This window comes from Sceloporus occidentalis, unplaced genomic scaffold (genome assembly GCF_023333645.1).
Source record: "Sceloporus occidentalis isolate IW3139 unplaced genomic scaffold, rSceOcc1.0.p SCAF_449, whole genome shotgun sequence".
Taxonomy (NCBI): domain Eukaryota; kingdom Metazoa; phylum Chordata; class Lepidosauria; order Squamata; family Phrynosomatidae; genus Sceloporus; species Sceloporus occidentalis.
The window spans coordinates 73,781-88,586 of NW_028317429.1; the positions used below are offsets into that span (position 1 = coordinate 73,781).

At 57.1% G+C, this 14,806-nt stretch overlaps 1 protein-coding gene across 1 annotated transcript in view; it reads right to left on the reverse strand.

Annotated features, from left to right (window-relative positions):
- Positions 1-1,891: 1,891 nt before the first annotated feature.
- Positions 1,892-14,806, reverse strand: part of LOC149271919 (SCO-spondin-like) — a 79,464-nt gene continuing 66,549 nt past the window's right edge. The window contains exons 94-116 of the mRNA XM_089507000.1: positions 14,255-14,495; positions 13,807-13,959; positions 13,578-13,624; positions 13,169-13,279; positions 12,275-12,430; positions 11,966-12,096; positions 11,674-11,807; positions 9,956-10,002; positions 9,099-9,335; positions 8,862-9,023; positions 7,185-7,301; positions 6,617-6,755; positions 6,140-6,342; positions 5,755-5,925; positions 5,533-5,660; positions 5,284-5,374; positions 4,496-4,660; positions 4,159-4,364; positions 3,732-3,827; positions 3,078-3,138; positions 2,830-2,960; positions 2,305-2,455; positions 1,892-1,914 (exon numbers count right to left, since the gene is read on the reverse strand). Of these exons, the coding sequence (XP_089363126.1) occupies positions 1,892-1,914; positions 2,305-2,455; positions 2,830-2,960; positions 3,078-3,138; positions 3,732-3,827; positions 4,159-4,364; positions 4,496-4,660; positions 5,284-5,374; positions 5,533-5,660; positions 5,755-5,925; positions 6,140-6,342; positions 6,617-6,755; positions 7,185-7,301; positions 8,862-9,023; positions 9,099-9,335; positions 9,956-10,002; positions 11,674-11,807; positions 11,966-12,096; positions 12,275-12,430; positions 13,169-13,279; positions 13,578-13,624; positions 13,807-13,959; positions 14,255-14,495 (3,101 nt within the window). The remainder of the gene's footprint in view (positions 1,915-2,304; positions 2,456-2,829; positions 2,961-3,077; positions 3,139-3,731; positions 3,828-4,158; positions 4,365-4,495; positions 4,661-5,283; positions 5,375-5,532; positions 5,661-5,754; positions 5,926-6,139; positions 6,343-6,616; positions 6,756-7,184; positions 7,302-8,861; positions 9,024-9,098; positions 9,336-9,955; positions 10,003-11,673; positions 11,808-11,965; positions 12,097-12,274; positions 12,431-13,168; positions 13,280-13,577; positions 13,625-13,806; positions 13,960-14,254; positions 14,496-14,806) is intronic.

Sequence of the window (14,806 nt, forward strand, 5' to 3'; positions counted from 1 at the left end):
CCTCCGTGACGGCCTCTCTGTCTCTCTCCTCCGTGACGGCCTCTCTGTCTCTCTCTCTCCTCCGTGACGGCCTCTCTGTCTCTCTCCTCCGTGACGGCCTCTCTGTCTGTCTCTCTCTCCTCCGTGACGGCCTCTCTGTCTCTTGCAGGAGAGTTTGTGAATCCGAAAACTCAGAGGCAATTTTGGGCCGGAAGGAGAGCGCTCCCCGCGTCGGAGATTATCATGGTAACGGCCGCCGCTCGTCTCAAGTTATACCTTTGGTCTGTCAAGGGTTAACAATAGAATGAAGGGTGTATTTAGAGATGTGGGGGGGGGGAACGGGGCAGGAGGGTATTTAGAGAAGACTGGGGGGGGGACTGGGCAGGGATTTTATTTTTTTACCCCATTATTTTTGGTGGGGTAAGCACCATGTGACCCGGTTTCGTCTCAGGCGAGGGCTCGGCGGGCTGTTTAACGCAGGATGTGCTCATCCAGCCCGCGGGTACCGGCGGTGCCGCTTACGATTTGGGGGCTACCTGGACCCCTCCATCTTTGGGGCAGTGGCTTGGCGGAGGGGGCAAAGTAATTAGCTTCTGAACCCCTGTCCGTGTCGTCGTTTCGCGGGACTTGGCCCGGGTTTGTAGAAGGATCAGGAATGGAGTCGGCCTGAAGTAACGTCTCTTTCCGCTCACAGGCATCGAGGTGACGGTGGGATTCTCGGGCGAGGAGAGTTCGAGTAGCGAGGAGGAAAAAGTGAACGGCGTCGGCAGCACATAAGACCAGCCGGGACTGTGATGTCATTAAGCGGGGTGACGCCGGCGTCCGGCTCTGGGCGGGTTAATCCGGCTCCTCACTGCGTTGCCAGCGCAGCTCGCGGGTCTCCTCCGTGCCGTCCGACGGCAGGTCTCGTAGACGCAGACGTTTGACCCGGCTGTCTCCGGCCCCCGCGGACGGGCGTGTGAAGCCCGGGCTCCTCGCGTTAGTGGTCGGTAGATGTGGTTTCTTCTGTTTGTTATCCGTCTGGTGAATTCCGCTTTAGTGTTTCTGCTTTCGTTTGGTAGAGGGGGGGGGGGGTGCCGGCGGCGGCCAAAAGGGGCCGACAGTCGCAGCCGGGGGGGGGGGGGGCCTTTTCTACTCATTGTTTGGGGGTTAAACCTTTTTCCACCTCGTTTAGGGCCCTGTTTGTAGATTCCTGAGGGGAGGAATCCTCGGTTTGTCAATAAATTATATTTTGTTATTTTGGGGTGAAGATGATTTTTCAGCCGACTTCCGATAATGAGAGTTTTACAAAAAAACATTTCACGTTCCGGTATCTTTATTTTTTTATAAATGTTCTCATGTTTACACAAAAGGGAGTACTTTTTACCCATTTATTTCATTTCTAACCTTACTTAGAGAAGTGGAACAGCCTCCCAGCAGAGGTGGTAGAGGGTAATACAGTCAGGGGGTTAAACATGCATGGGATAGACGTACGGCTCCTGAATCTAAAACGAGACTCAACGAAGGGGGGTCCTCACTCAGCCGCAGGGTTTGGGTGCTGGGGGGTAATAGAGGGTTGTTTTGTGGGGTAATACACGGCAGACGTGACCCGCTGGCTGCAGGAGATCCTGAAAGAATAACCCCAGTGGGGGGGGCGGGTAATATGTGGGTCACCCCATTGGAGCATCGTCCGCAACCCGAACTGGGGCATCCGGCCCATCGGGGCAAATAAAGGCGGTTTATATATTTTAGTTTTATCTCTAATTTTTTAAGAAATTACATCTGAGGAGCATTAATGTGATAGAGCCTGAAATACCCCCCCCCGCCCCAGGGTGATTCCCACCGACCGGCACAGAAACAACTCCAAAACCTCTGACGCTCTACAAAACATTTTATTACAGAAAAAATAGACATATTTACAGAAAGGGGGGGCTCAGCGCCTGGAGAAATCGCCACCTGCAAAGAAAAGGGACATATTCACTAAACCGAGCTCAACATTTAACCTCCTGTCCCCGAGCATTCGGAAGAGAGCCCTCTGGGAGTATAATGTATAGATAAATCAGTGACCGGCCCCCTGTATAATGTATAGATAAATCAGTGACCGGCCCCCTGTATAATGTATAGATAAATCAGCGACCGGCCCCCTGTATAATGTATAGATAAATCAGCGACCGGCCCCTGTATAATGTATAGATAAATCAGCGACCGGCCCCCTGTATAATGTATAGATAAATCAGCGACCGGCCCCTGTATAATGTATAGATAAATCAGTGAGAGTGCGGCGGGGTTATGGTGGTAACAGGACGGGCCGTGGCCGTGGGGTATCAGACCGGGCCCGGTACTCACCCTGGCAGCTGCTGCACTCACAGCTGTGAATGACCGGCAGCACAACGGGCTCCTCCTCGCCGTCGTCGCACTGAAGGTTCAGGATCCTCACGGGACTCACGGGGTCCAAGCGGTAGCTGCAGCAGTCGCACACGGTCTGGAGGTAGGGCTCCTGGGGGCCGGCGGGAGAAACGCGTCACGCACCCTTCACTGTTATATGAACACGACTGGCCCCACCATTCAGGCGAACACGGCAACCGCCCGGTGATGGGCAGCTGGGGGAGGGGGCAGCGATGTGGAGCTGACGTGTCACTAAAGCGTGTCGTAGAACACGCCGTGTTAATCCATGCGCGTTAATGGGGCCCCCAAATATCGCAAACCGATACCCCCCCTGTTTGTATTTATGACGCGTAATGCGGTACAATGCAATCTGCAGTATACCTGCCAAGCATCCCTGTTTAGTTTGGTCAGTCCCTCTAGCACCCCATCCCATCAAGCACATGAAAGGCATATTCTTGACATACAGACGGCCCCGTGGCCCCTCACCTCTGGCAGAACGTGTGTCCATGACACGCACTGGCCCCGGCAGAAGCTGACCTCCACCTGCTCCAGCCGGCAGCCTCCTTTGGTGATGTTGCGGAGCTCGGTGTGGAGCCGGCAGACGGGGGACGGAGCGTCTGTTGAGAGAGAGACTCGTTACTATTAGTCGAGACCCCGTAGAACGAGCTCACCAGGACGGGGCCCTGAATTACTGCCCAGTGGCCCCGGTGGGAGATATGAGGGGGGCTTCATACCGATGATCTCCTGCCGGCAGACGGGGCAGCAGTCTCCGGGCTCCTGGACTTTCACGGCTCCCTGCGCACAGAAAAGAGTTAATTAACCAATCGCACGCTGGCGTTATCCTCCAATCAGCATTAATAATCCCGCCCCCGTACTGTCAGAGTGTATTACGGGGTTAAAAAACAGAAATACTATATAAATGTGAAATAAATGTGAAATAAAGCGCTTATATAAAAAAAAAAAAAGAAGAAGAAGAAGAAGAAAGCTCCGCACCAAGTACTTGGTTAAACATCCAAAAAACGTGAGAGTGGCTGATCTTAAATCATGAAAATATTATAATAAACGGAGCGGATTCGACGAATCAGAGCATTTACATCACATCATTACATCACACGTTTCCAATCCGTATCTCATTACAGCTCACCGACCCTCATGGGGTTAAAGAGAGCGATCATTCACGAGATTTACGGTAATTCCTGACATCATCGTCACAGAGAAGAGTATTTGTGCCGATGTGAGATCGCTGTTATCCGATTGGATGTCATATAAGATTAGCTGCTCTCTGATTAGATGTGATCCATGAGATCGCTGTTACCTGATTGGATGTGAGATCGCTGTTACCTGATTGGATGTGAGATCGCTGTCATCTGATTGGTGCGGTTTCTTACCTCGGGGCAGTGCAACGGGGGGCATCCGGCTGCGCAGACTCGGAGTCCATTCACACATCGACAGATCTCACACCCATCCTGCCAATCGGTGCCAGGCTAGAAGACAAAGCGTGGTCTGGGGTCACTGATTGGTCAGGGGTCACGCAAACAGCGCTGGCCAATGGTCTCTTATCGTTCGTTTCCAAATCCTACCGCCACTATCCCGACAGCCACAGAGGCCAAAACTAACCGAGCCTACATGTCCTAGAGGTTCCAGCCACGTGCGCACCAAACGCAATAAATATAAACTGCTGGACGGGTCGTGGCCCCCGAGGGCCTAACAGAGACCGGTTATATCTGGAAATCTCCGAAGAGTCTGTGGGATCAGATGCTGCGCAGGGTCGGGGGATCCGAAGATCTGGGGACACGCGACACGAGCGCGACTCACCAGGTACACGTGTCCATCGTGTTTACACTCGCAGTGCGCGGCCGTTACACACATCCCACTGCGGCTCCGGTACCTGCCGGCCTCGCACACGCATCCCTCCCCCGCACCGCAGCTCCTGCGCGGCTCCTCGTACACTTCCTGACACGTCCGTTCACAAAAGTCGCCCTCCAGGGAATGTCTTCTCCATCTCTCCCCGGCAGGACAACCTACGGCAACAGCAAGAGAATCAGTGCACGCCACGGGGGTCCACAGCCCACAACGGGGGTCCACAGCCCCCAACAAGGGACCACAGCCTCCAACTCCGATCCCCCCGCTTTCCGGCCCCCGTGGCACTCACTGCAGTCTTGGAGAGAGCATTTCCTCTGGCGAGTGGATTCTCCGGCACATTCCTCTCCATCATAGAGCCGCTGCTGAGTGTGATGTCGCTGAGACGTCTGCACTCCACTCCCACACGTCACTGAGCAAGGAGACCACTCCGTCCACGGAGACCACTCACAGTCCACTACACGCAGGGAGAGAAGAAAAAACAGTGAAAGGACCGGTAATATGTAGTCGGGTGGAAATGCCCCCCAGGTGGAAATGCCCCCCGGAATGGTCTCCGCTCTGCTCACCGTTACAGGTCTCCTGGGTGCAGCCGAAAACCCCCGCGTTACACGTGCTGCAAAACATACAAGAAACATGCCACTGATAACCAACACATAACAGCGACACGGCCACACGAGACGCCACGTATCCGGCGATGACATCATCAGACCGAGACACCTGGCGACAGACATTGACACACGTAGTATTTTTGGAGAGTGAGCGCCTCGTGGCAGACAGACGGAGTTAGGACTCTGATCCTCGTCTGAGATACCGAGCAGAAAGATGAGCGTTTCTTCTGCTCGCATTCCGGCGCCCGGCGACCTGAACTCCCCCGGCAGCGCCCGGCGACCTAAACTCCACCGGCATCGCCCGGCGACCTGAACTCCCCCGGCAGCGCCCGGCGACCTGAACTCCCCCGGCAGCGCCCGGCGACCTGAACTCCCCCGGCAGCGCCCGGCGACCTGAACTCCCCCGGCAGCGCCCGGCGACCTGAACTCCCCCGTCACCATACAGTATGGTGCCTGCCCTGTGCCCTCTTACCAGTTGTTACACTGGTGATACAGTATGGTGCCCGCTGGGAACTCTCTTGCTCTTTCCTCCGCGGTGAGGTTTCCTGCCCAGGGGAGAGCGTCTGAGGAGCGCAGGGAACACGGACAGTCTTCAGGGGCCACACAATCCCCGTCCTGCAACACCTGGTAATAGCGGCAGAGACTCAGTACCGCTGCGTACAGAGACAGCCACGCCCCTCCCAAGCCGACGCCCCTCCGCTGCTCCTGAGCAGTCACTTACCTTCCCTGTGGGGCAGGAGCAGCCCGGCTCACAGGTCTCTTCCACGCACCGGGTCTGAGGCTGGAGATCGGCGCAGGAACGTGGGCAGGAATTGGCGCAGTCGCTATAAACCTGGCCTCCGGGACACTCTACAGGAGAAAGACACGGACGTGGTTGGACGGCGGATATCTCTGAGGACACGGCCTGACCACACACGTGGACAGGGAGTGCGGGCTCGGGTACCTGGGGTGCAGTTGTGCAGGTTGCAGGATCTGTGGAGAATCAGTGGCGTGGGACACTCGTGGCCCCCGGGCTCTGCCGGTACCAGGACTGTCCTGTTCCTCTCGGATATCCCTCCTCCGCAGCTTAGACTGCAGTCTGTCCACGGAGACCACTCGCTCAGCATGCAGTCAGCTGGAGGAACAGAGACGGGTCAGAGAGGACGTGGCCCTGACGCGCAGCTTAATCTCAGACCCTCCCTCTCTCCAGGGATCATTCCACGGACCCTCCCTCTCTCCACGGATCATTCAACGGACCCTCCCTCTCTCCACGGATCATTCCACGGACCCTCCCTCTCAGTTACTTGCAGGAGTGATGTGTGTGCGGTGTAGAGATGTGGACCACGCACCTGGACACGGAATCCCGTTACATTCTTCTGTCTCCCGAGTCTCGTCCCAGCACGGCGCTCCCTCTGGGCTCTTCTGCAAACACGTGCGGCCCCTCTGTCTGCGCCCCCCGCCACAGCTCACAGAGCAGGGGCCCCAGTCCGTCCAGGGGCCGTAGGCCGGGCACTGCAGGTCTGTGCATGCGAAGGTGCCGTTAACACACGTGCTGCGGGCAGAGAGGAGACCCAATTACTGGGAAGAAGACCCCCAGACCCAATACAGAGGACCCCCCAGACACAATACGGAAGACCCCCCCAGACACAATACGGAGGACCCCCCCAGACACAATACGGAGGACCCCCCCAGACACAATACGGAAGACCCCCCCAGACACAATACGGAGGACCCCCAGACACAATACGGAAGACCCCCCCAGACACAATACGGAGGACCCCCAGACACAATACGGCGGACCCCCAGACACAATACAGAGGACGTACCAGTTATTGCATTGGATGCGCACCACGTCTCCCGGGTCGTACTCTATGGTGGCGTTGGCCGTGGGCAGCCCGCAGCGGCAGTCTGTCACCGGCACACACTTCCTGTCCTGCAGCAGCCAGCCCTCCGGACACCGGCAACCTGCGCGGGTCGAGACAGCGACGGGGCCCGTTATCACGCCGTACCAAACTGTCACGTGATCCAACACGGCACCACGTACCTGTCCTACACCGGCCCTGGAGGCATTCCACGTACCTGTCCTACACCGGCCCTGGAGGCATTCCACGTACCTGTACTACACCAGCCCTGGAGGCATTCCACGTACCTGTACTACACCAGCCCTGGAGGCATTCCACGTACCTGTCCTACCCTGACCCTGGAGGCATTCCACGTACCTGTCCTACACCGGCCCTGGAGGCATTCCACGTACCTGTCCTACACTGGTCCTGGAGGCATTCCACGTACCTGTCCTACACCGGCCCTGGAGGCATTCCACGTACCTGTCCTACCCTGACCCTGGAGGCATTCCACGTACCTGTCCTACACCGGCCCTGGAGGCATTCCACATACCTGTCCTACACTGGTCCTGGAGGCATTCCACGTGCTCCCACAGGTCTGCGCAGGCTCGGGGACACTGGTTGGCGCAGGACATCTTAAACGCCCTTCCACGGTCCTCGCAGTCCTCGCCTTACATGGAGAAAATAAAAGCCACGGAAGAAGCGTCACCACAGAAGGTGGGGTAATCCTTAAATGCCCCCCTTTCATACACACTTCACCTCACCCCAGGGGCAGTAACACTAATTTACACCCCACGGGGGCAGTACTTCCTTTACCCCCACGTTGCACCGGCACAGGTACTGTCACTATTAGCCCCATATTGGGCTGGCGGGCCCCCGTGTCGGCCTGGCGGGGCAGTTGCGCTCAGTTACCCCCGTGTCGGGCTGGCGGGGCAGTTGCGCTCAGTTACCCCCGTGTCGGCCTGGCGGGGCAGTTGCGCTCAGTTACCCCCGTGTCGGGCTGGCGGGGCAGTTGCGCTCAGTTACCCCTGTGTCGGGCTGGCGGGGCAGTTGCGCTCAGTTACCCCCGTATCGGCCTGGCGGGGCAGTTGCGCTCAGTTACCCCCGTGTCGGCCTGGAGGGGCAGTTGCGCTCAGTTACCCCCGTGTCGGGCTGGGGGGGCAGTTGCGCTCAGTTACCCCCGTGTCGGGCTGGCGGGGCAGTTGCGCTCAGTTACCCCCGTGTCGGCCTGGCGGGGCAGTTGCGCTCAGTTACCCCCGTGTCGGGCTGGCGGGGCAGTTGCGCTCAGTTACCCCCGTATCGGCCTGGCGGGGCAGTTGCGCTCAGTTACCCCCGTGTCGGCCTGGCGGGGCAGTTGCGCTCAGTTACCCCCGTGTCGGGCTGGGGGGGGCAGTTGCGCTCAGTTACCCCCGTGTCGGGCTGGGGGGGGCAGTTGCGCTCAGTTACCCCCGTGTCGGGCTGGCGGGGCAGTTGCGCTCAGTTACCCCCGTGTCGGCCTGGCGGGCAGTTGCGCTCAGTTACCCCCGTGTCGGCCTGGCGGGGCAGTTGCGCTCAGTTACCCCTGTGTCGGGCTGGGGGGGGCAGTTGCGCTCAGTTACCCCCGTGTCGGGCTGGGGGGGCAGTTGCGCTCAGTTACCCCCGTGTCGGGCTGGCGGGGCAGTTGCGCTCAGTTACCCCCGTGTCGGCCTGGCGGGGCAGTTGCGCTCAGTTACCCCCGTGTCGGGCTGGCGGGGCAGTTGCGCTCAGTTACCCCCGTGTCGGCCTGGCGGGGCAGTTGCGCTCAGTTACCCCCGTGTCGGCCTGGCGGGGCAGTTGCGCTCAGTTACCCCCGTGTCGGCCTGGTGGGGCAGTTGCGCTCAGTTACCCCCCTGTCGGGCTGGCGGGGCAGTTGCGCTCAGTTACCCCCGTGTCGGCCTGGCGGGGCAGTTGCGCTCAGTTACCCCCGTGTCGGCCTGGCGGGGCAGTTGCGCTCAGTTACCCCCGTGTCGGCCTGGTGGGGCAGTTGCGCTCAGTTACCCCCCTGTCGGGCTGGCGGGGCAGTTGCGCTCAGTTACCCCCGTGTCGGCCTGGCGGGGCAGTTGCGCTCAGTTACCCCCGTGTCGGCCTGGCGGGGCAGTTGCGCTCAGTTACCCCCGTGTCGGCCTGGTGGGGCAGTTGCGCTCAGTTACCCCCCTGTCGGCCTGGCAGGTTGCGCTCAGTTACCCCCGTGTCGGGCTGGCGGGGCAGTTACCTGGGCAGGCTGCAGTATTGCAGCTCTCGGACTGGAACCTCGGACCCTCACACAGTCGGCTCCCCACAGGGTGGTGAACGTGGCGCCAGCGAACCCGGAACCCTCCGCTGCAGGGGGCTCTGCACGGACTCCACTCGCCCCACTCACTCCAGACGCACAGATCTGAGACAGAAAGAGACAGCCGGGGTTACAGTCTGAGCGCTCTGCGCCACGGGCACCCACAGAGCTTACACTCACTTTCACATATCTCGTCATCGGGGCAGAGTCTCTCCTGCATCATCTCCCCGGAACACGACACAGAGGGGCCGCTCCACGGGAACCCGGTGACACTGTTTAGGCAGAGCCGGTGCCGCTGCTGCACCGAGGAGAACGCCGGGAGCCGAGTGCCGCCCGGGGGCCGCAGATCCAACGAGGAAGAAGGCAGGCAGGGGCTACACGGAGACCACTCAGACCACTCGCTCAGAGACGCTTCCCCTGCAACAGATAAGAGATAATAGATAAGAGACAGATAATAAATACCGGTAATAGATAACAGACAGGTAACAGACAGGTAATAGATAATAGACAGATAATAGGCAGGTAATAGATAATAGACAGATAATAGGCAAGTAATAGATAACAGACAGGTAATAGACAGGTAATAGATAATAGACAGGTAATAGACAGGTAATAGATAATAGACAGGTAACAGACAGGTAATAGATAATAGACAGGTAATAGATAATAGACAGGTAACAGACAGGTAATAGATAATAGACAGGTAATAGATAATAGACAGGTAATAGACAGGTAATAGACAGGTAATAGACAGGTAACAGACAGGTAATAGATAATAGACAGGTAATAGATAATAGACAGGTAACAGACAGGTAATAGATAATAGACAGGTAATAGATAATAGACAGGTAATAGACAGGTAATAGATAATAGACAGGTAATAGATAATAGACAGGTAATAGACAGGTAATAGACAGGTAACAGACAGGTAATAGATAATAGACAGATAATAGATAATAGACAGGTAATAGATAATAGACAGGTAATAGATAATGTAATATTTATACACAGACCCCGGCCCCCGTGGACAGGCTCACCTTTGCAGTTGTTGCTGTTGCAGCGCAGCGCCCCCTGCTGGCAGAGGCTGGAAAGACAGCAGAAGCAGGCGTTATTCATACATTAACCCTTCACGCTCCTCTGCCACGCAGCCACTGAAAGGATCTCCATTCCACCCGCCCGAGGTGGCGCTTCTGTACAGGAAGACTTAAGGGCCCCTGAGAGGCCGAGGCCGAGGCATACGTCTTCTTACACTGCAAACACTTCGAGACGGGGCCCCTGAGCACACGCACATCACTCTCACAGATCATACCACGCACACCACTCTCACTCACGCAGATCACACTCAGCCACGCACATCACTCTCACAGATCATACCACGCACACCACTCTCACAGATCATACCACGCACACCACTCTCACTCACGCAGATCACACTCAGCCACGCACACCACTCTCACTCACGCAGATCACACTCAGCCACGCACACCACTCTCACAGATCATACCACGCACACCACTCTCACTCACGCAGATCACACTCAGCCACGCACACCACTCTCACTCACGCAGATCACACTCAGCCACGCACACCACTCTCACAGATCATACCACGCACACCACTCTCACTCACGCAGATCACACTCAGCCACGCATACCACTCTCACAGATCATACCACGCACACCACTCTCACTCACGCAGATCACACTCAGCCCCACACACCACTCTCACTCACGCAGATCACACTCAGCCACGCACACCACTCTCACAGATCATACCACGCACACCACTCTCACTCACGCAGATCACACTCAGCCACGCACACCACACTCAGCCACGCACATCACTCTCACAGATCATACCACGCACACCACTCTCACTCACGCAGATCACACTCAGCCACGCACACCACTCTCACTCACGCAGATCACACTCAGCCACGCACACCACTCTCACAGATCATACCACGCACACCACTCTCACTCACGTAGATCACACTCAGCCACGCACACCACTCTCACTCACGCAGATCACACTCAGCCACGCACACCACTCTCACAGATCATACCACGCACACCACTCTCACTCACGCAGATCACACTCAGCCACGCATACCACTCTCACAGATCATACCACGCACACCACTCTCACTCACGCAGATCACACTCAGCCACGCACACCACTCTCACAGATCATACCACGCACACCACTCTCACTCACGCAGATCACACTCAGCCACGCACACCACTCTCACTCACGCACACCACTCTCACAGATCATACCACGCACACCACTCTCACTCACGCAGATCACACTCAGCCCCGCACACCACTCTCACTCACGCAGATCACACTCAGCCACGCACACCACTCTCACAGATCATACCACGCACACCACTCTCACTCACGCAGATCACACTCAGCCACGCACACCACTCTCACAGATCACACTCAGCCACGCACATCACTCTCACAGATCATACCACGCACACCACTCTCACTCACGCAGATCACACTCAGCCACGCACACCACTCTCACAGATCACACTCAGCCACGCACATCACTCTCACTCACACAGATCACACTCAGCCACGCACACCACTCTCACAGATCACACTCAGCCACGCACACCACTCTCACTCAGCCACACAGATCAGGGTTCCGTGGCTTTTCTGTGGGACCCCTGGTTCCGAGATTTGTAGTTCATTCTGTGTTGCGTGATGATGCATGACACAGGAGGCCCAGAGACGTCACTCACCATTCCCTACATCCCACGTGGACGACGTGTCCGGGCGGAATGGCCTCCAGAGCCCCCTCACCGCTGGCCTGGGAGACGTACAGACAGCCGCACTCCGACAGACGGACACATTCTCCGTTCTGCTCCACCAACCCCTGAGAGGAGAGAAAGCGTCAGTGTCTGCGTGGCCACGTTCTCTGTACCAATAGAGGCCACGGCTTGCTTCGTGGGTATAGCGTGACACATATTATATTACGAGTGTGTTTCAGGGGCAGTTAATGAACATCCGGTTGCATTTGCCCCACAGACTTACCTCCGGGCAGTAACAGCCAGGCTGGCACGGGGCCACGTCGCGGCAGCTCTCCGGTCTCTGCACAGAAGAGCAGAAGCTGCCACAGGGGGAGCCACAGGACTGAAACTGAAACGGGGGCCGGCAGCTCGACTCTGGGGGACCAAGCAAAAACATATGAGTTCACGGAACCCGCCTTTGCACACAGGGTAGTAGACACCTGGAATAGCCTTCCGGTGGAGGTAGTGCAGAAGACCCAGTTAAGGGGTGAGAATAAATAAGTAAATAGTGTTTGTATAAGTGGCCCCGTGGCTCCTCACTGATCTCTCTCACCGGAGCAGTCGGACTGGTTACAGGATCGGACGTCAGACTCCAGCTCCTCACACGTGTCTCCTTCAAAGCTGGGTCCACGGAGCCGGTGTCGGTGCTGGAGAAGAGAGTGGCAGGAGCAGTTGGACCACTCGCTCCACGGGCCCCAGTTACAGCCCCCTGCGGGAGACACACGGAAAGGTCAAGCCTACGTGAGACGAGGCCACGGGAGGGGACGACGGTTCTTACACGAGTCAAATTCTATCAGGCTCTACGTGGGCACCGCGGAGCTGCGACGTGTACCTGGCCACGTGAACGTGGGTTGCTGTAAGGATACTGTCCAGCTGCTAGGATTTACCCCGTGTACAGGGGCAGACCCACAGCATGCAATGTATAGGAAACACTAAGTCTTCCACAGCCACTCATGAGCAGTGGTAGCCCACATGTGGTCTGACCCTCCTGCCGTGGCTGTTTGGGCTGTGGACACGTACCTTTGCAGGGCTCAAGATAACACGCCTCTGTCTGGACACGCTCGCTGGTGTTGCATGGCGTGTCTGGCTCCTCGGGGGCGGGGCAATCGCATCTCCACCTCCGGCTGGTTATTCCGGTACCACAGGTTCGTGAACACGGACTCCAGTCTGACCACTTACACCGATCACTTCCTGCAAGACACACTCAGTGGCCTCAAAACGTGAGCCGAGCATCCACGGGGAGATTAGCTTTCAGTTATAAACCATCAGCCAATGCCGGAGCTCGTTACAACCCGAGAACAACAAGTACCACGGAGGAAACACACAAGTGCAGCAATGCTGATACAGGGCTTGTCTGCAGAGCTTACAATCCAAAGAAACATCTGTGGAACCGCCGTGGTCGCAATCACAACATACTAAAGTCATGCAATGAAACAGTCGTCCCTACCTGTACACGGCCTGGTGGTACATTCCCGTGTCTCTGACTCTGGTCCCACGCAGTCCGTACCATTGTTGCGCGGGGGAGGGTCAATGCAAGCTCTTGTGCGGATTTGGACTCCTGAACCACAGGTGACTGGGCAGTCAGACCACGGAGACCACGGCGTCCAGTTTCCATCCACTAGAGTTTAGAAACACCTGTTTTACTAAATGTTTTTTCACAGTGATCCACAACATGCCCCGGGGCCACGGACACGCCGAGCCCTCATGTTCATCAATAAAAATCATGAAAACATTTAGATATGTTGGAATTCTGCACAAATGATACGGATCCCACGAATACCAAGAATACCACGGATCCAGGCCCGGGTTATGCCCCGAATGACCGCGTTCATTCCCCTTTCGTGGGCAGTCCTTACCTCTGCACTCCGTGTCCCGGCAGTAATTCCCCTCCGGGGTGCAGATACTAGCAAGAGAGACAAAAAATAACGCGTGACTGTGTGAGCTGCACGTGGACAGACCTCCCGTGGGATAATTCCCTAGCACGAGGCAGGGGTAACTCAGTCTTTCAGCCTCGCTGGGACTGGATCAGTGGTGGGGCAGTTGTTTGCGGGGCAGGGGAGATAAAATTTATTTGGGTGGACCCACCATTGCTGACATTCTCCCACCAGCCACGCATCCCCGACGTGCCCCTCAGAGCCATCCCGTGGGCAGAGCGTGGGACACGTTCCCTGGTGACACGGCTGAGACTGCGTTTCCGGTTCTTGGCATCCGGTGTTTGGTGACCCCGAGGTGGATGTCCTGGAAGAGGGGGGGGAGGGTGGCAGTTATTAACCAATCAGGAATAATTCCATATAATGGGTGGCAGCGACCACGGCTGGCTGACACGCTACAGTCACGGCGCCACTACAAACGTGGAAACGATGGGAGAGGACCGCCACGGGTCCACGTCTCACCAGGACATTCCCGAGCCCCTGATTAACCTCCTTAAGTAGTGACCATGTAGGGCCACGTTCTGCGTAGGTGGTGGCCCTGCGGAGAGAGACGGCTTCCCTGAGGCTGGGAGGAGCCACGGAAACATAAGCTCCATGTTTACCTGAACCGCGTCTGGAGGCCACTTCCACAAGACACGCTGCATTGTGACCACGTAGACCACTGACTCCACGCGCAGCCTGCGCTGGGGCAGGTGTGGTTGGTGCAGAGCAGGCGGCCGTTGAGGCAGGTGCAGTTGTTGCAGTTTTCTCGGAGGGCGCTCCCTGCTGTCCAGCTGTGGCCCCCAGCGTCCATGCACTCGCAGTGTGCCACGGGGACACACGCTCCGTCCTGCTCCAGGAGCCCTACGTGGCAAACAGGACACGGCAATCAGTGTCTGAACCCAACATACAGATTCCCTGCACACCGTTCAGCGCCACGCGGCACCTCCACAAAGTTATTGCCCGGGGGTGCGGAACCTTCTCACCCCGTGGGGGGCAGCTCTGATTATCCACGTGGATGCCACGGGTGGAAATAAGAGCAAAAAGGAAAAAAAAAAACAGGTGCAAGAATTAGAGGACCGGCTGGAAACCGCCGTGGGCTCTAACCGGCCGGTTCTCGAGTGATGAGGAATGACCTAGAACCGAGTATCCGCAGAACATGTTCCACGGTCACG